The 26,852-nt window shown below is 39.2% G+C and overlaps 2 protein-coding genes across 2 annotated transcripts in view; one reads left to right on the top strand and one right to left on the bottom strand.

The window, feature by feature from the left end:
• BRCA2 (BRCA2 DNA repair associated) overlaps positions 1 to 21,541 on the bottom strand; it is a 32,687-nt gene extending 11,146 nt beyond the window's left edge. The window contains 15 exon segments of the mRNA XM_063393437.1: positions 336 to 523; positions 1,093 to 1,283; positions 2,263 to 2,684; positions 3,022 to 3,091; positions 3,954 to 4,046; positions 4,660 to 9,438; positions 10,299 to 11,483; positions 14,220 to 14,337; positions 15,248 to 15,303; positions 16,875 to 16,986; positions 17,083 to 17,123; positions 17,228 to 17,280; positions 18,059 to 18,164; positions 20,076 to 20,327; positions 21,496 to 21,541. Coding sequence (XP_063249507.1) covers positions 336 to 523; positions 1,093 to 1,283; positions 2,263 to 2,684; positions 3,022 to 3,091; positions 3,954 to 4,046; positions 4,660 to 9,438; positions 10,299 to 11,483; positions 14,220 to 14,337; positions 15,248 to 15,303; positions 16,875 to 16,986; positions 17,083 to 17,123; positions 17,228 to 17,280; positions 18,059 to 18,164; positions 20,076 to 20,327; positions 21,496 to 21,541 — 7,712 coding nt within the window.
• A 1,918-nt stretch (positions 21,542 to 23,459) lies between these two features.
• Positions 23,460 to 25,894, top strand: ZAR1L (zygote arrest 1 like). The gene is made up of 4 exons (XM_063394767.1): positions 23,460 to 24,661; positions 25,034 to 25,126; positions 25,274 to 25,348; positions 25,748 to 25,894. The coding sequence occupies exons 1-4, from the start codon at positions 24,071 to 24,073 to the stop codon at positions 25,889 to 25,891; spliced, it is 903 nt and encodes a 300-aa protein (XP_063250837.1). The 5' UTR covers positions 23,460 to 24,070; the 3' UTR covers positions 25,892 to 25,894.
• Positions 25,895 to 26,852: the final 958 nt, after the last annotated feature.

Genomic DNA, 26,852 nt, shown 5'->3' with positions numbered 1-26,852 from the left:
CAAATTGTTAATAAATTAACCTGAAATCCACTGCAAATGTTAACTTGCCTATTTTTTTAGACCATTTACACTGTTGAAGACTATCCAGAAATTTTCCAAATTGACTTTGCTTTCTTTAATAGTCAGTGAAGATCAATCACTAGCAACATTAATCTGCATAGCAAATTTACAATCCTATAATATCTTTTACACTAACAGAGGTGTACTAAAAATGCATAGTAAAAAAACAGTAGTCAGAGGCTTTAAAATACCACTGTGCTGGATTTATTCTAGGAGACAAGCAAATTGCTAACTAATAAATAGCATAGTTGCCCCCAGTTCCTAAGTAACAGTACCTGTAAAACTCCTTTTTCCCAGCTTTTCCCTCATCTGTAGGTATTAGCCATCCTCCATCAGCAAGCTGCATTCCATTTCCAGCTAACAAATACTCCCTACTGAAAAAGTCCTTGATGAGGAACTGGAAGGATTCTGCATTTGTGCTGTTAACTTGTATGCACTGTTTTGAAACACCATATGTGTACAGCTGAAAAAAATCAGACAGAAAAGACAAAATAATGACAATACAGTAAGAATTCCACAGAGTTTAAATATCCAAACTTATAAATTCAGATTAAACATGTCCTTAAGCTTGAGACAGCTTTTGTCTGAGCTTGCCATTTCATATGTAAACCACGGAGAATGGAGAATTCCCAACAACTATTTTAGCAGAAAAGCATCACAGTGTTCTTTGAAAGTATTCAAAAAAAATTCAATAGGTTTTGTACATCCACTGTACCAAAAGCAAGAGCATTTTCGTGTAGATTTACCTAAGCTTAAATTTAAACTGTTCTTTTAAACCAGCTCTTCATGTGCATTATAATTGGTGGATTTTTTTCCTGTTTGATTATAACACTAGAGATTTATGACCTTTATTATTTGGAATAGTCTTAAAACCTAGATAGATGCTACTTAAGTACTGCAGGAACTGGTGTAACAGCTACTGTAAATACTTACCTAAAAACTGAAGAACTTACCTATTCAAAAGCTACTGAGTTTTTATTTGCTAGGTTTAAGAAACAGATGCGAGACAGAAAATACAAATTATCTACATACCTCTTCTGTAGAATAAAAGCTAGGAGATTTCTCTTCTACTGCAGTTTTCAGAGAGATTCTATTGCTTGCAGATGTTTTAATGACATAAAGAGTGCCTGGCTGTGAACGTATATTTTGCCTACATTTCTTTTTAATTCTCATTTCCTGCAGATCTCTGGCACAGCGGAGATTTGTCACCATCCTGGCCATAGCTGCAAATTAAAAAAACTCAAAACATCAAAACCTTTTAAAAGCATTATCAAACAAAGATACACAGTCACTGTAGCAGATTCAGAGCAGCGTTTTTTTCTGTGCCACTCTGCAGATTTTTAGAAACTAGAAGTCTAAATATTAAAAGTCTGATGCATTTAGAAAGCAATGTTTATTGAAGGCATTTGAATACTTATATGAAACAGATTACATATCCATATTAATTTTATATAAGTCCCTGAATTAAACTTCCACCCACATATTTTTCTCATCAGACTGAACCCAGTCTTCACAGAAAACTCCAAATGGAAAGAAATTACTTGATGACTACAGGATGCATAATCCTGAAATTTTGGCCTGTTATTGCAAGGTCTAATTCTGCAAATGTTCATACACCTGTTCAAATACACACAAGTACTTCTGAAAAAAAATCCAGATTCTTTGATTGTAAATTACAGAAATAGCACACACCAGAGCATTCAAGAGAGCTTAAAAGGCACACACCCACATTCTTAAGTTGAACAGTTGAGCATTTAAAGTCTGCCTCTTTGAAAATGACACAATCAACCATTTATATGGCAAAGTCTACATTTTAATTAGTGAACAGAATGAAATCAAGCTTCTGTAAAAGTGAATTAAGTATAGCAAGGCTAATCTAAGGCTCCTAGATTATTTTACCTATGAGGTATATAAGAAAAATCAAATATCAAATGAAACATAAACTATCTTGTTTCTAAGCACTGACTGAAATATCTTCTCAATTAACTTTGGAGATAAACAGGATATGCTCTTTTAGGAGTGCAATATAAAATATTAGGAAAGCAGTAATTTCCTAATTTTCCTGCCAAAATAAAGCCTTAAAAAGAAGCTTCTTTTTATATATATATATCTATAAAAAGTCCGACAAATTATGCAAAAACCCCTTAAAGAATCAACTCTGACAGTATTCACAATAGTTAAGGGAGTAAAATCTGAAAATACCTAAATTGCTGTTTTCTAGGTCAGAGTCTGCTGCATGCTGGATACAAGACTGGTGATCTTGAGGGTCAGCAGTATTTTGTTCAGTTCTGACCTGATTTAGTTCCATCTCTTGTGTCGTATTTTTGCTGATGCGTGAGTCACATCTGCTGCTGCTGCCTTGTTCACATGTAGAAAACGTCAGCTTAGTTTTGAAGGGTGGAATAAAAGTTTTAGCAGCTTTGCCAGATTTGTACAAACTCCTCGTCTCCTCACTCTCTTTTGCCGAGGCCTTACAGGGAGTGGAAACCTCTGCAGCAGCACCATCCAAAGACTGCCTGAGAGCACAGTGCTGAAAAATGGCAGGTTTGGACTGGAATCCTCTGAAGTCTTGATCTGGCAAAGTAAGGGTAGGATTCTTGACTTCTTGTCGTTCTTTAGTTGACCTACAGAAATACAAACATTTAAGCATACAGGAATCTTTGTCAGGAGTTTTGTATTCGTAATTTAGTAATACAGATTTCAATTCTGCATCAATAAAAAGACAAAACATCAGTCTATGATATTTTAAAACCAGAATGCTTCACTTCTATCTACTGGGAAAAGACACAGTGTAATAGGGTATAGTTTGTTTCACTTCCCACTGGTCTACTGCAGCAGCATGTGTTATATGGTAATGTAATATTTATTTTGTCATAAAATTATTAGTCTTTTATAAAGTGGGAGTAGTAAACTACTACCGTATATTTTTAGACAGTTACAAAGAATTCTAAAATTTCTCACCCAAAAGGCTGACAAGTTATGGGTTTTAAAGGCACATGGTACATAAATTTTCTTCTGTCTTTAAAAATACCTGTAAGATAATTAGAAAAAAAAAATTTTGAAATGGCACATTACATAAATAGATAGAAATTTACAGCACATCTTTTATCTATATTAATGATCTATAGAAAAGTTTTCAGAGTGGATTTAAATAGCTTTACCTTTCTCGCCCCCAAAAATGTTTGTTTAAACATCCTCTCAGAGAGATCTAAAGGATAAGTGCTCACAATGGTGAGCTCTCAAGACTTTGTGTTTGTGAGCCAGCAAGATATTTTTAGACTCCTGAAAGGGCAATGTTTATCATATTTAGTGATAGTGAGTGAGCCAGGTGGGCTCACTATTCCATTTAGCACTCTTTCAGAAACTTGTATTCTTTTATTTGAAGTTACAACAGAAAAAGGCACATTTGCACAAACTCCTCCTTCCATTATTGAAGGACATGCTTATCTTGGAATTATCAATGTAACTAAATTATATCTGCCTGGAATTATATATTAAGTATATTATAAGTATATTACTAAGTATATACTAGGTATATTACTAATTATATTAATATAAAGTTAATCAATAAAATGCATTTTTTCTCCCGAGACTAGAATTTGTGAGATTTAGGATTGTGAGAGAGTGAATAAGCTCCTCCCGAACTGTAAATTAAACCAGAGTTCTTGCAGAAGGAATATATTTAGAGTCTAGGCAATAAGGCATACCATTAATCACATGATTTCAAGTCTGCAGAGACATTCCCACAGCAGCTTTCCTGAATTTCCATGACTACATTGATAAATGCAGTAGTTAAGCAAACTTATGTATGTTAGGTTACTGGAAATTGAAGAATTCTCAAGATAACACCTGACACTGGATTACTGCTTAGAACACAAGGTGACTAAAATTACCATCAGGCGTGCTTTTTGAAGCCTTCAAAGACCTGGGGGAATTCTTAGTTCTGTTAAATTCAAGCAGAAGCTGCCTCTTAATTGGAGGTTCACCTAGAATAAAACCACAGTTTTAAAAATTATGTTCCTTTCAAGTTCAGTTTCGTATCAATTGCCACAACATAACTGTAATTTCTAAATAAAACACTGAAGAATTAGCAGTTTTCAGGTCACATGTCTTCCATGGCCTTTTCAAACACAGAGCCACCTCAACACAAACTGCAGAAGTTTCTGCTGTACAGAATGACTGCATATTGTGTTATCAAGAGTGACAACAAAACCCCACATAATGAAGTCTGCTATTAAACTTTTGTGACCAGTACTTCTTTTCCACCCAAAATGAAGTCTGCAAGTCTAAAGTTAGCAAACACAGTTTGCTTCAGAAAGTGCATCACAGTGCACTCCAGCAGCACAGCTCTCACAGTGCACTTCACCTGCATCTCTCCTTGAACCTTCAGTAATTTAATTATATACGAAGTATATTTGAGCCTGAAAAGAGTGGACGAAGCACCCTGCAGCAGGAGCTTTTGTTATTGACACCTAGAGAAAGAACATGAATGTCTCTGTGACCTAAAAATCAATGTGACATGCAAAAAGATCCCCAAAACCTAAACCAATCCACTATGCAGAAATATGGAGCTGAACATATGTAAGATAAAACACCTACCAAGTGAGTTGTTTTCTCCAAAGTGCCTCTTCCCAAAGGTCTTATTTTGGCTGTTTTTATCCAGTCTGCCACTGAAGGTCTGCGCAGCATTAATTTGTACTCCAGCACTGGATAAACTGTCTTCCATAAAAGCTCTTGCACTTTCTACAGCCTCTACTTCCAAGTAATTTTTTGGACTTTGGAGATTAGCATTAATTTCTGCTTTAGCAGCAGAACTGCATGAAATTGCTTCAGACTCTGGTTTTGACCCCAGATTCAGTTGCCCTTTTCCATAAGACTCACTTTCCTTTTGCTGAAATTTATTTTTAAACGATGTTAACTGCTTGTTTTTCTGATTGTATGGTGTGTGGTCAGGCATTTTGACATGGTAAGTGCTTGGAAAATACGTCATTTCCTGAGGGCAGATGCTTTTAAAGTCAGAGTCTTGATTGCAGCTTTTTTCAGTTTTGAATTCTGAGACCACCTTATCTGTTAAAGATTTTACATGTTGACCACTGTCTTTAATTGAACTAAGCTGATCTGTAGTGGAAAGCCCATTACTCAAAAAATAATCAGATTCTTCTAAAATAGCCTTTGCTTTTTGATAGGCATCTTTAGAAACTTTTACCTGCTTTCCACTAGCAGTGCTGAAGCCAAAAGCAGAATCTGAAATCAATTCAGGGCTGGTATTTTCTTCCCCTTTTGATGACACTACCTGCATTTTCCTAGGAAGAACTTCAGTGTGCATTTTAGACTTTTCAACATCTTCCTCAACTAAAAATGTGTCTTGTACACATGGTGAATGATTACCTTCCACTTCAGAAAAGAGTTGTCTAGCTTTCCTGAGTGACTCTTCTGAAAGCTGTACAGCCTTTCCACTTGCTGTACTAAAAAATCCAAAATTGCTTGTAGAAGCATCTGATGGCTTTATCTGCTTATTTGGAACAAAGTGCCCTAAAAGCTTAATATTCTGCTCAAAGGATTGCTTCTGAGAATTTGAAACAGACTTTGCATCTGCAGATGTGTTTCCTTCTTGGTGACCGTCTTCCTCAGCACTTGCATTTATTTTAATAAACTGAGATGCGGCTGAATTAACCTCTTCACTTGTTGAGGCATGAAAAGATTTAGCAGAATTAGGGCACTCAGCATGAAGGACTGCAGATGAATTTCTAGCAATTTCTGTTTGATTAGTTCTTGAGTCAGGCTCGACTTCGTATTTTACAGCTTCACTGCAGTCTTGAAACATTTCTCTGACTCTTGCTAATGCCCTTTCTGAAACAGACACAGCTTTCCCTTTTGCTGTGCTAAACACGGTTTGTTTCAGATCACTCTTTTGCTTTTCAACCTTAAGTGTTGCTTCTTTTAACCTGTTACAGTTAGTTTCTTCTTCAGGAAGACTGACTAGTGACTGGTTTTGGCAAGCACTAGCTATAGTGTCAGTGAAGTGATTTTTATCAGCAGCAGGTCCATTTAAATGTTCTAAGTCGAATTCCTTAGTGTCGTCATTCAAGGAAGAGCAGCTACTTTTTGAATCTAAGAGGTATGATTGATCAGCTTTACTGTTGTTCTCCTCAACAAATAAAGCATTTTCTGTATCTCCAGGCACACAGTTCTCTTCGAGGTCATGTGGCACCTTCATTAAATGCAGAGATGCTGTTGAGTGCACAGGAAAATCATCTGTGTTTTCTGAATCATCCCTCTTTCTTGGTGAGTAGTCCATCTTTTTCTCTGCAAGGAGTTTTTTGTCTTCAGACAAATGAGTTCTACTTAAAGCATCACTCTTCTGTCCTGTAAGGGATTCCAATTCTGACTTTCCAGGTCTGACATCAGCTTTTTTACACGCATGTGAAGTTACCAAACTCCCTTCACAAGCTTCACCTAGATCAACAAATGTACCTACCTTAGTAGGATCAAGAATCGCAGTATGTTTAATAGGACTGCTTTCTATTCCCTGATTAAACTGATCTCCAAGCTCTTCAGGAACAAGCTTTTCATTAAAATTGAGTTTTTCTGAGTCACACTGAGCAATGTTTTTAATACATAAATCACAATCTTTAACACAGTTCTTGACACATTTTCTTTTCTTGATGAGGTTCTCAAAATTGTCATGTTCCTTTCCTACATCAATATCTGCAAAAAACTGTTCTGCTTTAGCCAAAAATCCATCAGCAATTGCTATTTTCTTGCCACTAGCAGTATGAAAACCAGTCAGGTAACTCCCTTCCACTTCATTTTTCCCCACGTTTACCTCTTGTTCAAGAGGTATTTGATGGTAAGAATTTATTTTTATTCTGCTTTCATTCAGTATCAGGTCTTTATCATGAGGAGTATCTTCTTCCATATTTTTACAATTTGTTTTTTCTTTATCAGAATTCTCCAAAATATTTACATCTCCTTCTCCATACTGTACACTGAACAAGGGCAGAGAATGATCCAAAGCTGCATCAGGAATGGATATATCAGCACCAGCTGGAGTCTGAAGTCTTGGTGACAAACATTCATTTTCCTTTCTGTCTTCTCCTTTCTGCTCAGGAGACTGGTTTTCCATTTTGTATGACACATTTAAACTGTGCTCTCCTGCAGTTGTAAAAGTATCTTCTAGACATGTTACATCTAATGAGTTGTCTTGCAAACTGCCTTCATCATCTCCTCGATTTAAAATTCGTTTGGAAGTTTTATAATTCTGCTTATGATTTTTAGTGGGTAAGAGGCTGTTGATAATGTTAGTACTACTGAAGCTAACATTTTCAGTTTTATTTACTGATATTTTTGTTTTATTTTCCTCATTTTCCTTGAATACTGTACTAGTATTTTCCTCATTTTTATCCTGTGCATGGTAGGAAACAGAACCTGTGTGGGAAACACCATTCATGCTTTTGAAATCTGAAACACAAACAGTTCTTTTTTTGCCTTCTTTTGCCAGGCATCTGGAAAAATTACTGTTAGAACGCATAGATCCATTTGAATTGCGACATCTAGTACCACTTTCAGAAGATTTGAACAAATAGTTATCATCATCCAAGTCTCTGAAGAGCTCTGCAGATCTACTCAAAGCTGCCTTCGAAATATTTATTTTTTTACCTCCAGCTGAAGTAAAGCCTATGAAATTAGAAAAGCTGTCCTGCTTAGAAATGGGAAAGGTCTCATCAGATCCTCTACTTTTGTTTATGTCTAAGTTAGTAAAAGTAACCTTTTTGTCATTTTTGTGGAAAACCACAGCATTTTCTTTTTCATTTTCCACAAATTCAGAGTCTTCATTTGTGTCTTCCTCCTGAGTATGATACTTGTCATTTTTTATTTGATTTTCCGATTTAAAAGTGCTACAAACCCCCAGATCTTTCATTGCTTCAGAAGGATTTTCTACGTTCTTTGCTCCATGTGTTTCTACAATTGCTAATGGTTGCAAGTCGTGACTTTGTATTGTGTTACTTTGCTTTCTAAACTGTGTAAATTCAAACTGACTACCTGTTTCTTCCAAGATACTGGAAAGTTCAGCAATTTCAGCTTCTTGGCTTGCTGTCAAGGATTGATTTGCTTCTTGCAAGGCTTGTGGAGTTCTAGGAAAGCTTTTACACAAGTCAGCTTCATGTGGAGTAAACTGTGCATGCCTGGGCTTGAGAAAACTTGCCTGTGAACCTGAAGAATCAGATAAATTACTGCCCAACTTGCTTTTTGAAACTGAGAATAACGTATTTTCCTTTTTAATTTGATGTGAAAAGTTTCTGACTCCTTCCACTGAAGAGGCTTCAAAGCATTCATTTTCAATATCCTTGAACAGCATTCTGCCTTTTGCTATGCTGGCTTCAGAGAATTTAATCTGCTTATTGGAAGCAGTCTGAAAGCCACTGAAGCCCAGATTCACACTGCATGCATTAAGATTCAAGCATGATTCCCCTTTACACTTTACGTTCTTATCTGGCTTTTTGCTGGAATACATAGGTGCTACTTGTTTATCTTCCACAGAAATGACTTCATTTGAAGAATTATTATCTACACAGTCTAACAGTTCTTTAGAAATGTCTACAGCTACATTACTGAATGCAGCTGCTTGAGGGCTTTTGCTGTTTTCAGCTGGCTTTGGGTCTTCATTGTTGGCCACATCCTGTGAAAAGGCATCTGCATCTGTTTTCTCCCCTTGTTTTAATCCAGTACTGTAATTTTCTGAGCAGTTTATTCCCAAGGGTCTGTGTACTTCTCTACAGTCAATTGCTGACCTCTGGTCTGCAGCATGCCTTTTACTGGGTGATGATTGATTGCAACAGTCACTGACTCCAGTTATGCCCAAGTTGCTCTGACACAAGGTATCATGGGAACTGCTGCTTGTCACAGATGTAGAGTCACCGTGAATATCAACCAAGAGTTCCTTGTCCCTGTGAGAAGACTCAAGTTCTTTCGGGCTCTGAGGTACAGCAGCTCCATTGTTCACCTTGGCACTCATGTCCTTATCTTCTTCACCCTTCTCTACAGCACAGCTTTTAGGGAGAAATCTGGAACGCTTTCTTGCCATCAGGCATGCTGAAGTCAGAACTTTACGTTTTATATCTGAAATAATCTCACTATTTAAAGAATTTGTTGTGTCTTCTTTCAGTGTATCAGATACTTCTAAGCATTTTAGTGATGTTGCAGGTTGGTTCTCTCTTGCATTTTCCCCCAAGTCTCTCAGGTATTGTTGTTTCAGCCTATCACTGAAGGAATTATTGGATGAGTTATCCTTTATATCCATTTTTAAAGTAGAAGTGCTGAAGTTCTTTGTCCTGGTGCTTGATTCCAAATGCTTTCTCTCAGCAGGAATAAAGTGGTCTACAAAACAAGACATTACAGAGAAAAACATGAATAAATTTATTCAAACAAATGTAGATTCAGATTTTCATAAAATTTTGTCTAATTAGATCATTTCTACACAAGCTTAACAGCAGATTCCAAAGTATCACTTTTTTTTTTTTTCAAATGTAAACACCTTGACAAGGCTGGAGGTCTGTTTAACCTAATTATATTCTAACAGCCAGAAACAAGAGATTTGGCTGCAGTTAATGCTACGGTAAAAAAAATACATTTTTAGTTGTAATGAAATTTGAAAAGATGGGCTTCAACTCCTTGTGTCTCAACATAAGGATTTGTTTCAAATTGAAAGTACTTCAACTCCTAATATAAAGTAATTCTTCTAGCAAGAATAACAGCTTCCAAAAATAGAAGCATGTGCTTGCTTTCATTATATTGTTTTTTAAAATATTTTGTGCTTTTGGAAGAAACGGATATAAAGTCTTAAAGCATCTACTTTTATAACAATAACTATACAACTATGACATCCTTTATGATTGCTTACCAACAAGTTACCAACTCAGACAAAATGGCCCTTGACACTGTGGATGTAAAACCAGCATTGACAAAGATAACTAAGCTTGCCAATTAGAATAATGGCTCAGGGTGGAAGCTTCTCTTCCAGAAACTAACCGGCTATGAAAAAAGTTAGCACAAGATTACTTGAAAATCATGCTGTCCTTATCACTGTATAACAGACCCATCCCACATGTTGATTCCCAGTTGCCCAGCTACTTTTCCACAAGCACAAGATTTCACATGATTTTATCTGAAACATTTACATGAAAGGCTCATCACAAATAATGAATCCTCCATAAATGATGAAAAGCTTAATAATATACCTTGCTCAACATCACTGGCCACCAGACAGCCTCTAAATTTGTACGAATCAGATTCCAAATGTGGTAATAGAGTATGACTAGGTGATTCAGAGGTTACTTCTTTTTGTATCTTTTCTTCTTGATACAGCAAAGTATTATTTATTCTATAAATAAATTTCTTGGATCTCTTGCTCAAGCTGGGTAACATCTTCAGGTTTTTAAAACCAGACTTTGTAAGAGTATTTTCACTATTTATTAAATGCAGGTCACCACAGTTATCTTGAGATGTGGCACTACATACAAGTGGGTGAGACAGAACATCAGTTATGACAGATTTAGAAGTTGCTTTTAAATGCTTGGAAAAGTTGCCACTGTAGACTACAGAATACTCTGTGACATTTCCACGTTCAATTAAAAAAGAATTACAGTTTAAGAAGCTCATTTTGGAAACCTCAGCTGCACATCCTTTAACTAACTCTGGATCTTGTACATTCAATGACACAGATTTTACTGAAGTTATTTCCGATGTTGGGTTGTTTTCAGTGTTTTTCATTTCACAGCATTTTTCTGACAAACCGACACTCAACAGCTTTTGTGCTTTTACCAAGCTTGAAGAGTTCAGTAAAGATATTTCCACAGCATCATCCTTGGCCATTAGTAATGACTTTTCTTCTAAATTTTTCTCCCTACGTAAGTTGGAGGGTGGAGAGCTACAGACAGACATCTCCAGGCGAGTTACATCAAGATCAGATAAGTTCAGTTGAGACCACTGGCTTGATGGAGACTGCACACCTTCTTTCACAGGCCTCTCGTTCTCCAAGGACTTGTGTGTTCCATAACCACACACATCTCCTGAGTTCCTAAGAGACTCTAATTCTTTTTCATGTCCTATTGAAAAGCCATTTTTCCCATCCCCTGTATCTTCACTGGTGTTTTGGAGTAAAGAACCATTCGCTCGAGTACAGTGGCTGTTTTCAGTCCAGCTATTTGCTTTGACTTCCTGTGAAATGCCATTCTTTCTTCCATTAGGCTGCTGACAGGGAACATCCCCCTTTTCTTGTGTTTTGTCTGGATTTATCTCATATTTCTCTACTGCATCCAGAGCACGTGGCATCAGCAGAAGAGTTCCACTGGACTCAGCTGGCATGCTGAATGTGTCCTCAAAGCTATCCATCTCACCCAGTAAGCCATCTAACACCTCCGACTCTAAAGAGTTTAGAGAAGATGGAGACAGGAAAAGAAGTAAAAAAATAAGCTTCAGGAAATAACCTGGAAACAGTATTGGTAAATAAAGCTTTCAATTTTATAGTCATTACCTTTACTCAGGAGTGAGTTGATAAAGAAAAACGTAAGCAGCTGTTAGAGGAAACAGGAGGCAAAGGGAATACACGTAATTGCCCTGGCCTCCTGAGCTCTGTAGTGGCTAAGGCTGCCAAGATGAAACCTGGCTGTCTCAAAAGAGTATTTTTTCACCCTACAGCCAGAGAATGAGTAGTATATTTGACAAATAAATATACTGATTTTTTCTTCCAAAATTTATAACTGATGGTAGGTACAAGGGATGTTAAGAAGCTGCCTATTTTTATAACTAGCAGCTAAAGAAACTGCTATATAAAGATTAATTTATTAAATTGTCTTCTACTATGATATAACATAGTACAGAAGCTAGAAAGATTTAGAAATAGTCTCAATCTTTTAATTGATTAGGAAGCTTTTAAGTAGTTCCATGATTGGCACAAATATTAGAAAAGTAATGAGGTTTTTTTTGTTTGTGTTTAGAAATAACATGCAATGGGGGAAAAATAAGCCAAATTCTACTTTGTAGAGGTTATATGTGCCAAATAAAAATATTACCTTCTCAAATGTTTGTAATGAGACCCACTTATCATAACAGTTCACATTCAAAAATAGGTTTCATTTACAGAGTACTTTTTAAGGCTTCTGCGTATCACAGAAGTCAGAATAAAGTGCCTAGAAAACATCACAGTCCTGTCTTCCTTAGGTCCATAACCAATAGCTTAACTTTTTCTATTAGCTTTTTTTAGGTACAATTTCTTTAACTTGCAACTCTATAACTTTCTCTACTAGAACTTTTAAATAGCCTAATATCCAGAATATTTTCCATTTGGAAGTCCACAGAAGATTTCCCAGCACTTGGTCTCACACAACCAATTATTTGCAATACATCCACTATAGGTTCATGCTGGTGTTGCAGGCAGAGAAAGTTACTCATTCTCTTTACTTTCTTTTTTTTGCCTGAGTGGTAAATGAGATCTCAAAAAGAAGAAACTGTAACACTACAGATTGAATGTACAGGTAGGTCATTTTCCTTTACTAAGGTAGGTTCCTCTGATGCAACTTCTGTGTCCATACCCTTTCATTCTGTGATAACTTGTCAGTAGAGCTTTCTAAAAAGACACAGTTTATTTTTTTTCCCTTAAACAAGAGACATTACTTTTTAGGATTAAAGGAAACAATGATTATCTGAGAGACTATACAGATACTGTGTGTATGCTGAATAATCTCATGCCAGGGAAAAACAAAAATCAGGGAAATTAATTCTGACTTCTAAACTCACTGGAGTGTGATACTACTAGATTTTTGATATATTACGATCTTATTTTCTTTAACTGAAACAAAATGTATGCCTCATAAAACTTATTGTACTTTATGATCATATAAAACTATTCCAGACAAAACCAACATCTGAAAGCTACAAATGTGGGGCCGTCCTTTTTTTACACGGCATCTCCAAATGCCAAATTACCTTTTACCAAAAAGGGAAGACATAGGAAAAGGGAAATATTTGCAAGTTACTTTGAACTCTAGGACAAATGGTCTTCCTCTCCCTCTTTTTTTTCTCAGACATTGTTTTAACTGACCTTCTCTACTGTAGCATGCAATGTAATAGGACCTACTGGAACACAGACAAGACCAATTAATTTGTCCTTAAAGTATTTTGCTAATTACAGATTACCTGAATACACTTACTACCAAACACATTCTTTTCAGCACATTTGAACCCACAGTATAAAAACAGCAGGCCTGTAACACTCTGCAAGCAACAATGCCTCCTGATGCTAGAGTTTTCAGCCCTCCTTATCAAATTCTAAACTGATTCTTTCAAAAGTCTTACATATATCATCAAACATTATTTTTAGGGCAGGCCATTCAATTCAGATAACGAGACATAAAATCCTAAGGATATACTATCCTGTCTAGCCAGCAAGAATCCCTGCAGCACCCTTTATACCCAAGCATGCTGAACAAATTTCTGGTAATAATCTCCCCTTCTGCCACCATTTCTCAAATAAAATACAAAAACCTCCCACTGGAATTTACACTTTCACTTGTTTGCTAACATGATCTAACAACACAGAATAAAAACTTTTTTTCCCCTTGTCTTGTGTATTTTCTGCAGTCATTTAAAAAAAATCCAAAACATCATTTTTCCAAAAGGATTTCACATTTTGGATTACCTATTTTGAATAGGTGAAATAAATGAAGAAATGATACAGCAAGATCAAAAAACAAGCTCACCACAGAATAATGAGTGCTGGGATGAAACTCCATGATAAACTTAAGCCTGTTCAATAGCTAGAAGTAGTAGTCTTGCTCCCCCTTGAGCTTGTACCATTTTTCTGCCTCAGCTCTCCCACAGTCTCACCTCTCCAGCTGAAGTGAACATGCTTCACAGTATGAATCTGGTTGTTGTCCAGTGGCACCATAACCTGACTTTCATACCTTGACCAAGACACTGATTTAACTCACTGACTCAACACACACCCCCTTTTTTAAGGCTAGAATTATTTTACAAAATTGAATCAATTCAGGGACTGGGAGTACAACTGGCAGAACAAACCAGCCATAACAACAGCCTAAAACACAATGTAGTTTTAGCCTCAGTCCTGCTTCACCAAATACTCATTAGGTATATCATACCCATCAAATCTTTGATGTCATCTTCAGCATTTAACTTTCCTATCTCTGGTACAGACAGCATACTTGCATCACTTATCCCAGGACATTTATTACCTTTGGAAAAATAGTTGTGCAAAATCTGTAAACCAAAGACAAAAGCTGTTATATTATGTACCAGTAAGTGACACTTTAACAGTCAGGACAGAATTATAAATACTTACTGCCATACCTGACTAATGCTTCATCAGTTAAAATGAAAGGTAACATTTTCACAGGTACACATGAAAAACAAATAAGCAGATAATCTCCATTTTTGACACAAATCAGGTTCTATTTTAAAGTCACCTTAAGGGTAGTGAAAGGGTTCAGTAGTTTATTGTAATCCTCTCAAAAGGGAACAAAGGAGATATGAGGAAGGATAAAAATATTTTGCTTATTTTCACTTGTAACAGTTTGTTAACTGGGAAGTTTCAGATTATTAAGGATCAAACTTAAAGTTGTAACTGAATCCTTTTGGTGCCATCCTCGGTTTTCAGTCTCAATAATCATTCAGCTTTCATACACAGAGTCAAATTTCAATTATGCAAGAAGTTTCCCTACCCTATCAAAGGACTGAAATTAATACTCAATTTCAACTCTTGATTCTAGTGGTTGCGAGCAAGAAGTTATTCCCAAAGAATAAATTTTGAAAGTTTGACAGAAAAAACCAGACAAACCAATCTTCAGATACGTAACATAATTCCGACGTTTGATTTCTCTCTGAATAATACTGAGTGCTGCTGCAGCCAAGTGGTTTGGGGGGCGAGGGCTGCTTTGGTATTTTTTAACAAGCACTGCAAAAAGTATTCCTCAGAGAGGGTTATTTGTGAGAACACATTCCACAACCGTGTATTGCAAATTCAGTCTTGTGAGCAGTAACTTTTTAAAAAACAGATAGGAGAGCTTCAAATGAGAAGGACAATTTTTTATTCTTGGCTCAAGGCATGTAAACATGTAACTGAATAGCTTGATTGAAATTAAAGAACAGCATAGCTCTTAAAACTACTTACTGTATCAGCCCTTCCATCCTGTCGCTTTGCTTCAGAAATAGAATCATGCTCTCTAGCTTTAGAAGAAAGAGACAGACAAGTCAATTTATTTTCTCCTTAGTGATCTGCTGAGTGTGATCAAATACAGCTGTGTTTTGGGAGGGTTTTCATTGGATTATTTTAAACTCCACTCAAATCTGTAAATAAACTACTGAAACCTAGAAGTTCTAGCTAAAAAGCCATACAGATGAGCTGAAGGACAGCGTGTGAAAGCAGTCCTGTACCAGCACAAGCCACCCCAAATCACAGGCTATAGTTTCTGCTATGTTTCCAGTTACCACCAGTTACCCCCTTGAAACAGCACTGCCATTCCCCTTTCAAGCAGTTATTCATGGCACTACTCCCCATTTTCTTCTGTCCAAAGACGTGGATGAGATCTTCAATCCTTTCAGAAATTTGGGTTTTTTCCCCACTTTGTCCCAAAACAGCACTTCTGTCTTTACTTTTGTTACAAAATGAGAAAGTGAACTCTATTTTTAAAATGCCTGAAGAGCAGTGTAATAAACTGTTCATAGACATGGCATCTAGGTTCTGGGAGCAGTTCTTTCTTTTCACAGGTTTCAGAAGGCAGAGAGTATATTATCACTATTATAAAATACTAGGGTTATCCAAGACATGGAAGAATGAGAGCTCAAACCACAGCTCATCTCCCAGAACATCATCATTAAAGTATGGACACTTCACCCAGCCCTTCACTTCAGCTCACACCTTTCTAGACCAAAGAACACCCAAAATGGCACAACTCAATAGCCTTGTGAATAGTACCACCCCTAAATCCCAAAACAGATTCCCAATGCTAGCATTCATTCTTAATATGCTTTATATGCTTTATACAGTGGTAGTTTAACAACATGAAAAAGAGCAATATCAGAAGCTAAGGAGACACATCCAGACCCTCCCATTTTCTCAAGAACTTTCATCAGCAAATCACACAGTCAAATTTCATTTTGCTTATCTTATGCTAATAAAACCTCACTTTCACCAACATCTTAGGTTGAGGCTTGATGTTTTATCATCACTGTTGATTACACTGCAGCAATTATCACCCACTCGTCCTCGTTCACAGCTCTGCTGACACAGCTGTTTGTGAAGCTGTGCAGTAAATGAACTCCAGGAATTGCCCCGTCCAAACAACCCAGGGAATGTGAACCCAGGAGCTGGGGTCTTAAACTGGATGAGTATCCCAGTCTGTCTCACTGGACTGATATGGCAAGCACAGTGAGAGTGGTTAAAAAGACAACACTGCTGCTGGATGTTTACCCAGCAGGCCACCTTCTTACACCACTTAAACAAACCCATTTAACTTAGCCCAACAGTTTGTAGTTTTATCATAGGGCAAACCAAACATATCTAATTCTCTTTCTGTGCTGTCATTTCTAAATTTATATCCCCTAACCCCTCAGTCAAACGAAAAAACTTCTGAAAAGCCTTCTGTTTAGGGCTGCATTATCTAAAGGCACTCATTAACAATCACTGTTAGAATTTTGCCCTTTTTTAGTTAAAAAACCAAACAGTTCACACTGAGTAAACTTCCAGTGTCAAACCCAGAAGTTTTAAACCCTTAGCAATTGCTCATTTTTAGAAATACCTATTATCACTGTTTCACCAAGCGTAGGAGGTGTGGCTAAAGAACTTGACCAGGACATATCCGGATCCACTTCTGCTCCCAGACTTTCAGAAATACATTTTGGAGTTCTGACCTAGAAATACATTTAACAATCATATATATAATTTCTATGCCAAATTCTAAACGTACATCAGGAAAAGGAAACAAAATGCATGAATAAAATCTGTACCTCCAAAAGTTTTGGTGTGCAAAACAAGCTTCCATATGGTCCTAAAAAACATGATGTAAAAATTACATTAAACAGTAACTAAAAAATGAGGATTTTTATCTAAGGTGTAAAATACTTTGTAGAACCAAAAAGTGAAAATACAAACCAGCAATATTATTTCTCTGTGGTGTTCTGTAAGTATTCCTTAAAATAGCTGGACTGCAAAACAAAATTAAAACAAAAATATTAATTTCACTTCTCAATTTCTTAAAATAATTGAGTATTTCAAACATTACATATATTACCATCTCCATTATTTCTTTTCTTTGCATCATGGTTACCTTCCTGACTAGATAAAATGCAGATTCCTCCTGACCATCAGTCAGTATTTTAAACATTACCATAAGTCTACTATATTCAAGAAATATTTTAATATTCAGTGATAATTTTTCTGACAAGTAATAAATTTCAAGGTAACCATGCATTTCATAATATGCTGTATGAAACTAGGGAAATTGGCTTAACTGATTGCAATTAATTAACTAGCTTAACTCTTCTTATAATCAACATGAGTACTTTGATAAAATTTATCTGAAATACAGACATTTAAGTGTCAAAGTCAAGGCTATTATTAAAAAAACCCTCAGTAAATATTACAAATAGCTTTACTACTTGAGAAGCACATGATACGTCACTGCTACTCTTTCTTTGGATGTTTGGACTTGGAAAGCTGAAATAATGTTAAAAAATTATGTATTCCAGCTGTGAAAGAGTAGAAAAATAGGAAGAAAGATCCCCTGAAAGCAAGGATATTTTCAAATTCAGCTGGTGTTTTATTTTCAACTCACTCAGAAACCTACAAGTAAACATCATAAACATCAGACATACAAGATTATTCACTGCTCCTAAAGTTCAACAGTCAAATATGGTGGGTTAAATATTGCTTTTTGCTTAAGGTCCAGTTTATTTTCTATTTATGTTGACATATTTAGCATACCTAGCAGTGAGGCAGTTGTGGAAGGTACCAGGAGGAGAAGCAAATATTTCATTTTCTTGGTCTGTTTTTCTTCTTGTGTTACTTGGGCTTATCAAATTCTCTCTATCTAGAACATAGAATATAATAATCAGCACAACTTTGCAGAACTCCAGGTAACTAAAGTGTCAATTTTAAAGTTTAAAGGCAAGCTTTCAAAAAAACCCCAAACCAAACAAAACAATAAACAGACAAAAAATAACCAAAACCCAACAACAAAACCAAAATCAAAAACCCTAGTCCTAATTTCTCTTCTAGTATTTTAAATACGTTCAAATTTTATATCCAAACAATGCTAAACATGTTTCAAATGCACAGCCAAGAAGAGCCCTTGTTATGTCACTTAATTCACTTGGTATTAATCAAATCATGTATTCCATTTCCCTTTAATGTACTGCACTGTGTGTTTCTTGTCTCTGCAGAAGTTATTCTTAGCAAAAATACAATACATGCAAACACAGGTTTGTGCAGCTTCCTCTCAAATTTACTAAGTCATACACTTATTGATTCAAATAAGCAGCAAACAGCAAAAATTGTTTCCAGAGCTGTTGTTGGAGTCACTATCACTGTCAGCAGCATCTACGTATTTGCAAAGCATCTCCAGGCAAAAGAAAGTGTCCCCACCAAAGCAGCAGAATCCTCTGAACACTGAGATCCTTACATGGACAATCATCTACTAAAAGGAATTTCCACTCTGAAGTTTCCAAACAGCCTTAGTACCAGAGGTTACACTTTAGTTTGTGCATTTCTTTCTGCTTCTGAGTTCCTGAGTTCATTTGCACAGCACAGGTGCATCCCAGCACCATACCAAGCTCCCATTCAGGCTCTTGTTTTCACAAGAGCCATTTGGCTCTAAGAAAATAGAATATTTCAGACAGTCACGTGTGAACTTTGCACATATGCAGAGCAAAACTGACCATTTTGAAATAAACAATCATAAGGTTCCTTTCTTTGCCATTTATGAAACTACCAAATGAAATTCCTGACACCAAGAACACTCTAGGGACTTAGCACTGTAAAACACAAATAGCTACATTTAAGAAGAAACATGATCAACAGCTAACTCCACAAAAACAAAGAGCGATACAATATTCCATGGAAGTAGTGTTATAAAGTATAGTTATAAAGTAAAGTTATAAAGTATACTTGAACTGCAGAATGGCTCTAACCCTTCTCAGAATTTGCTCAGGATCTAAAAAGAATCCTGGTAATAAAGGGAGTCTTGTGTTTGTCTGTAAGCTGGTTAGAAAAGCTTATCAGAAGGACACAGACACAGCAGATGTACCAATCACATATATGGGGTTAAATGTGGTTAAATACTCTTCCACAGAAGAGATTCTTACATACAAACATGCATGCATTCTCCAGAGAAAAGATTCTTCTCGCTGTCCAAGGAAGGTGGGTACCTCAGAAAGGAGCAGAGTGACACGTGCTCCCATGATGTACTTGGGATTTGGAAATAACGTATGAGAAGTACCTCATAAAATTCCCTTTTTCTCCAAATGGAAAAATGTAATTTTTTCTGTAACTTAATAATCTTAGTAACTCAAAGAGATGGTTTCTAAAACTTTCCAAGAAAGGTTAAGGACTGCCCTACAGATTGCCTCACACTTTGCCGTGATAAAGATGATTCTCCCCCTTAAAAAGCTTCAAAACTTTTGCATAAAACAAAAATGAGACTGCTAAAAAATTCACTCTGATTTGCAGTCAACAGGCTATACTAATAAGTTCATATCCCCTCATATTAACAGTATTTAGAATGTTTGGACCACAACAGTATCTTTTATACAGGGAATTATTCTTATATATTACCAGTTTCTCTCACGCTGAATTTACTATTAAGATTAATTCTGTATTTTCACAGATGATTTTCAGAAGACTTCTAAAATAAGCTTCTTAGGCACACAATTCCTGCATTAGCATTATCCATTATATGAATGATCATCATCAGCAACAAAAGGTTAAAAAAAAAGTTACTCACTTGCTCCTATTTTTTTCTGACCTGGCTCTTTTTCAGGGGAAGAACAAGGTGGCAATACTGCATTTTGTTCTTTGAAGAGCAGTGGGGTTGATGCCAGCTGACTGTATGTAGAGGCTTTTGTCCTTGGGGTTTTAAAAGCTGTTTGATCAAGCCAGCCAGAGGGCCCATCAACCTCTCCCAAGGATTTGGGCTCATATGGGGGTGCCTCTGCGGTGAGTTCTTCAAACCAATGAAGACTGATAGGCCCTAAATCTACGAAGGAAAACATACAGAAAACCACATGAAAAGGAAAAAGGTTCCTCCATGGAGGATGTGAAAATACACCAGACATTTAAATACTAACAGCAAAACACATTGCTCCTTTCACTGCCATACTTTTGGTTTGTTTGTTTCTGCATGGCTCTGAACTCTGATTACCACAAAATACAAAGGGATGTCTGCCCAAATTCTCAGACCCTTAACAAAATAACCAAAGGACCAGAAAAACATCCAGTTTGTTTAAAATTACAAGTATACTCTGGCTTTTAGAGCATCTCTTGTTTTGGTCAGAATGGCAAGTTAAACAGGTTCTTTTTAAAATTACTAACTACTACAGGTATCTTTAGCAAAAGACTAAGCCTGGTCTGCATGTGGGTATGTATAGAGGTGACAACTATAAATAAGCAAGTACAAAAAGTCAGCATACATCATGGAAAAAAACTACAAATAAAAATTGGAAGAAATCTAGGTATTAGGAAATACACGTTCAGGGCAAGAACAGCAGCTAACAACTTGCATAAAGCTTTCCTGGGAACATACACCAAATGTGAGTATAAAATATTGGTGCCCAGAAAGCAATTCTAATAAGAATTATTTACTTTACATGAGGTGTACCTGATTCACTGCAGTGTGCCTTAAATATTTCAAAGAAAGTTGGTCTTTCCACAGGTTTGCAAGCCATTTTCTTATCCATTACATTACCGGAACAGTTGAAAAGCCTGAGAAGAAATAAGAAAATATTTTCATACACTGCTGTTTGAATGTCTTAGGCCTGCTTTCCTGCATTTTGTGGTGTGCCACAGCCCAGCTAGTTTAGCTTCGACTGTGATGAGCATCCAAACACCACAACCATGAACATGGTGGGAAAATAGACAAAAGCATAAGGAACTATATAATGAAAACGCTCAGCAAACACAGGAGAAAATCAAGATGGAATGGGCAGAACAATTCTGAGGTATTTCAAACACAAATCAAAACCCCACACTCACTACAATGGGTTAGGATGGAATATGTACTACCACATGTATACTCTTACAACCATCACAACTTATATGTCAAGAATTTGATTCCAAGTTGCTTTTAAGTGGAGCAGACAGTGCCAGTTTCACAGTTCTATCAAAAAACATGTATAAATATAAATAAGCCCACAGTGACACTTCACTGTTTAACACGTTTATGTCTTCCACAGTAAAAGCCACTTCACGCATGATGGCCGTGTTACACACGCTGCCTTACCAAAACCATGGGGAAAACAGGCGCTTTAAAAGCGGGTACGGACTGCATTAAGACAGAACACCGAGGAACTTAACACTGCCTCAGAAGCACATTTTTAAAAGCGCGATTTGACCAGTCCGCGTTGCTTCCCGTGAGGGGAAGCTCCTCCCGGGCACTGACCCGGCACGGAGCGCGGCCTGTGCAGCCCCGCCGGGTCACGGCGGGGTCACAGCCCCGAGCCGCCCTGCCCCGCGCCCGGGCACTGCAGAGCCCCGGCGGGCTGTCAGGAGAGGGAGCGACCCCCGAGGGGGGCAGTGCGATCCCCGAGGGGGCAGTGCCACCCCGGGCACAGCGCGGCCCCCGGGCAGGGCCGAGCCACACGTGGGGCCGTTACCTGCCGGCGGCGCCTCGGGCGGGGCGGCGGCCGCAGCATCGCCTCACGCAGGGCCGGGGGCGGGCGGGGAAGGCGGCGGGGGATGAGGGGGCAGCGCACACTCCGAGCCCGGCACTCCCGTTCCAAGCTTGGCGCCAACACGGCCCCGCGCCTGCGCAGCCGGAGCATCCGCCGCTCCCACCTCCCGGCAAGGAGGCGGCGAGCCCGCCCCGCCTCCGCCTGCCCGGCACGGGGCGCGGCGTGGCGGCCGCGGCACGCGTGGTGCCCGCCGCAAGGGCCGTGCCCCCGAGGCTGGCTCCGCGCAGTACGGAAAGGCAGCGCGCCCTGAGCCGGGCTGGCCGCCAGCAGCCCCCCTCAGCGTGCGGCGGCGGGGGATGAGGCAGCACACCCACGGCTGACGGACCCGCGTTGCTGGGCAACAGCCGCTGACACCGACCTGCCGGGGAAAGGCTCCGCAAGGCGCCCGGCGGCAGGGCCGGCGGCAAGAGCCACGGCCTGGGCACGCTCAGCCTCTCCTCAGGTGGTTTCGGAGGCCTTGACACATGAAATGGTGGTTGACGTTCCAATAAAGAGAATGTTACTATCCTCCACATACGTGTCCACTCCTGCCTTGTCACTTGATTAAATTCTTGGCTTTGGTGATGGAACAACTTCAAGATGAGTGGAACACTCTCTCCACCACCAACTTTGAGCTTACTATCTTCATTTTAGTGGGATGTTCATCTATTCTTGTGCCATAAAAGAGTTTCTTCCTACCTCTCCACACCAGTTCTCACGTTGCAGTCTTATCGCATCACCTGCTTAGTCATCTGTCCCTTTCATCAGTTTCTTGTTGTACAATAATTTTCCATATCCCTCATCCTTTCAAGAAACTTTAACTTCTAACCCTGCAGTGTTCTGGGGAGCTGCAGTAACCTTCTTCCCAAAGCATTTTAGAGGAACTCAAACTATTGGTTTAAATCATAACATGTAGTTTCCAATTTGATTTTCATCCCCATTCCCAAAGCACCTTGAAAACTTACTCTTTTTGCAGCCTCACTGCAGTCATTAAGTTTTAACCTGGCCATCTCAATACCCTATTTTTGCTCTGAGTTAATACCAACAGTGTTTTGAAAACCCAAACACAATGTGAAGCCTTGCGATCTGCTTCTTTTAATTATGATGAATGTATTTTCTGAATCTGAACCTCTTTTTGCCCTGTAAAAATGCTGTTTCTTACTGATTTATCTCAGACACTTGAAAGTGTCAGATACACTGTGAACATTTAAAGACACTATCCCTATCAGGTCTTCTCTAGCCTCTCTCTTGCTGGCCCATTAAATTTCATAAAGCAACACATTTATAAAGATGATGAGGAGTCACACAAAGAAAGGATTTCACATCACAGCAGTTCAAAGGATTTAAGGGTTGTCCAGTCTCTAAAGGCTTATGTACACAGTTTGGATGATTTATTTGCATAATTTTAAGTATATTACCTTAAAATTGAACTAAAGTGATTTAATTCTGGAAGGGCTATTAGTCTAACACGCACATGTTTTTATTACTTGCTTACATTACTAACACTTATTTCATTATACATTAAGCCATATACATATACATTATACAGGTATTAAGCCACTGCTTTCCCTTACTTCAGTTTGTACACACAAGTACATTCCATCTTTTCCTAAAGCAGTAGATAGGAAAAGTTCCAGGTAGGTAATCCCCAAGTAATGGAACAATGGGGATGTTCTGACCTTTTAAAGACTTCTTTACTTACCAGTAAAGACTTCTTTTCAGAGATGTAATTGCCTGAATGCTTTGCTCAGCTCTCCGGGGGACACTCAGTTTATAGGGACTTTGTTAGTTTCCCAACCCCCCTTTTCCTTCTTTAAAGACCGTGAGCAGAAGGAACTGTGAGCAGGCAGGCTTCCCCTCGCTACGCGGGCCGTGGTTCTGCCAGCTGTGGCTGAATGGCATCCCTTCATCACTAGATTGTGCCAGAGAAGGCAGGCCGGCCGGCCTTCCCTTGCCATCAGACCCCGCAGCTGGCCCCACTTTACCCATCAATTAGCAACCATTAGCTGGCCAGGTAAGATAAAAGCAGGGCAGGGGCACAGCTAGGGCTGACCCTTTAGCGGCGATAATCATGGACAGCTTTGTCTGTTCTCCCTTCAGCACGTACCACAGCTTCAGGAGCAGCCCGGCGCTCGGCCGCGGCTGGGACGCTGCGGCCAAGCAGCCCAGCTGGAAGCAGAGCAAGGGCGGTGGCATCAACCCCTTCCTCGGGGGGCCCTTCACGCCGCTGCCCTCGGACTACCTGGACAGCTACCGGCGGGCACAGCTCCAGGCGCTGCTGTCGCAGGTGGGCCCAGCGCCGCGGCCGCGGCGGGCCAGCACGAAGGAGGCGGCGGTGCAGGTGAGCCTGCGGGCCGACGCGGCCGTGCAGTGCTCGCTGGGGCCGCGCACGCTGCCGCCAGCCCGCGCCTTCAGACCCGCCGCCCTGCGCGCCCCGGGGCGCCTCGCCCTCTACTCACCCGCGCCCGACCACCGCCTCTTCGCGCTGCCCGACGCCGCGCCGCTCCCGGAGACGGCGGTGCCCACCGACGAGACCCCGACGGCGGACGGCGGCGAGGAGCGGCAGGAGGGCCCGGCCGGGGCCGCGCTGCCGCCGCGCCAGGAGCCGGTGGGGACGCAGCGGGAGGAGCCCGCGGCTCCCAGGCAGAGAGCTGCCTTCCAGGTAGGAAGGGGGGCGAACCCTCAAGCAGGGCGGCCAGAATCACCTCATGAGCAGCGCGGTGCTCCCTGTCCTGCCCCGGGCTGGCTCTGTCTCATCCAGAGCCTTCAGCTTGTGAAAACACACACGTGCGGACCAAAGCATGGTTTGGGTTGGAAGGGACCTTAAAGATCATCTAGTTGCAACCGTGTGTGGAGATGCCACCCACTAGTCCATGTTGCTCAGAGCCCCATTTAGTACGGCTTCAAATATTTCCATATGGACTTCTGGGCAACCTTTTTCAGTGTCACGCCTTCCTTGGGGAGTAGTAGTGAGGGAGCTGGACTGGTTGTTCTTGGGCTGCTGGAGGATGCTCAGTGAACTCTGTCTCTGCAGTTCTTGGAGCAGAAGTATGGCTATTTCCACTGCAAAGATTGCAAGACCCGATGGGAGAGTGCTTACGTGTGGTGCATTTCTGGAAGCAACAAGGTAGTTAACAAGTAATTTCTTTTCTCCTGAGACTTGTAAGAATGGCATAAAATCTCTGACAAATCAGATGTTTTGGCACAAATTTAGGTACCTATACAGAACACCTCGAATAAGTCTCTATACTAATAGAACTTGCCTTTTTTTCAGGTGTACTTCAAGCAGCTCTGTCGCAAATGCCAAAAGAGCTTCAATCCCTATCGAGTGGAAGCAATCCAGTGCCAGGTAAGTTAACTGTACCCCATGGAGACTGTCAGATATTATCACATGCACTAATACTATTGTTGAATTTGATATTGACTTTATCTGGAAGAAAATTTGATTTCATTGAAATACTGGGAAGTTGTGCTTTGAGAAGTGTGTGTTGTGTTAGGCCTCCCTCCTCCCATGGGTGGCTTACATAAACCATTTTGATACAGCATTATGGCTTGCTACATGTATTTTTACATGAGTACAGAGTTTTGTGCTTCTAGGTGAGAAAGCTCTTACACCTTAAATCCACAAGAGCTCTTAAATGTATCAGCCCCGGTGTGTTGTGTGATTAAGGAAAAACAAATATTAGTCTTACATGAAATGCATCTTCTTTGATCTACTACTACTACTAACATGTCTTTGTTTCTTAAGATCTGTTCCAAGACTCGTTGTTCTTGCCCTCAGAGGAAGAGACATATTGATCTGAAGAGACCTCACCGCCAAGAACTCTGTGGCCGCTGCAGAGGCAAAAGGCTGTCCTGTGATAGCACTTACAGCTTCAAATACATTGTCTGATCCACGGGCCCTCTTCTGTTTTGTCATTTGCACTTTGTCTCTTGCAATGTTTTGATTTAAGGCTTTTGACCTGGCATTGAATAATGGATGAAGACTTTGGTATTATTGTAAAGTGTAGTAACTTAAAGTACGCAATTTCACTGTATGTATGCTGTAAATATAGTTCAATAAATGTCTGCACTAGTTTGATACCCTTTAGTTTCATCTTTCTTGGATGAAAGAGGAGAGTGTATCTGTAGGGAAGCAACCTATTTGATTTCCTAAAGATAGTAGACTTAGAACTAAAGTCTTCAGGGAATGCTAAGATTCAAGGTACAATAGCAAGTTTTTCCTTCAGTCACTCAAACTGAACTAGGGTGGAAGATGCAAATGTTCTGGAGCATATAGTCTGGTCTAAATGCAAATATGTCTTCTTACCCCTGCCTCTTTCAACTATATGTGTAAAAAAACACAGCTGCTTGGTACTCAAAGACTATCTGCCAGAAGACGACTATGGCTGTAAAAGAGGAGGGAAAAGGGTGTAAGCTGCCTGTGTTAAAAATGAGGCGAAAAACCTTTGACTGGCAGTATCTGTGACAGTGTAAAAAATACTCCTTAGGTTAGAAGGAAGTTGGGTGGTTTCCACTGTCAGTGAAAAAAACCAAAGAAACTATTTTTGCTGTTGTAGTCTTCCACACTGAGTTGTAAGGATTTTTTGGTAGGCTGCAGTTACATTTCTCACTAATTTCTATGAATGGCTTCAGCATAAACCAGGAACCAAGTATCTTTTGGGGGTCTGCTGATCATGGATACCATGTGCAACAGTACTGATTCAGACAAGAACACAATTTTCACAACAAGCATGTACTATGTTGTGACTATATATGACTTTTATACTTCAGTTAAATGGATGTACTAATCCAAATTTCAGAGTTACTCCACAAAAACGGTTAAGTGTATTTACAGCGTGAATAAGTTACAT

This window comes from Prinia subflava, chromosome 3, assembly GCF_021018805.1.
Source record: "Prinia subflava isolate CZ2003 ecotype Zambia chromosome 3, Cam_Psub_1.2, whole genome shotgun sequence".
Taxonomy (NCBI): domain Eukaryota; kingdom Metazoa; phylum Chordata; class Aves; order Passeriformes; family Cisticolidae; genus Prinia; species Prinia subflava.
Note: the sequence above shows the minus strand (reverse complement) of the source record. Positions and strands in the feature narration are given on the sequence as shown.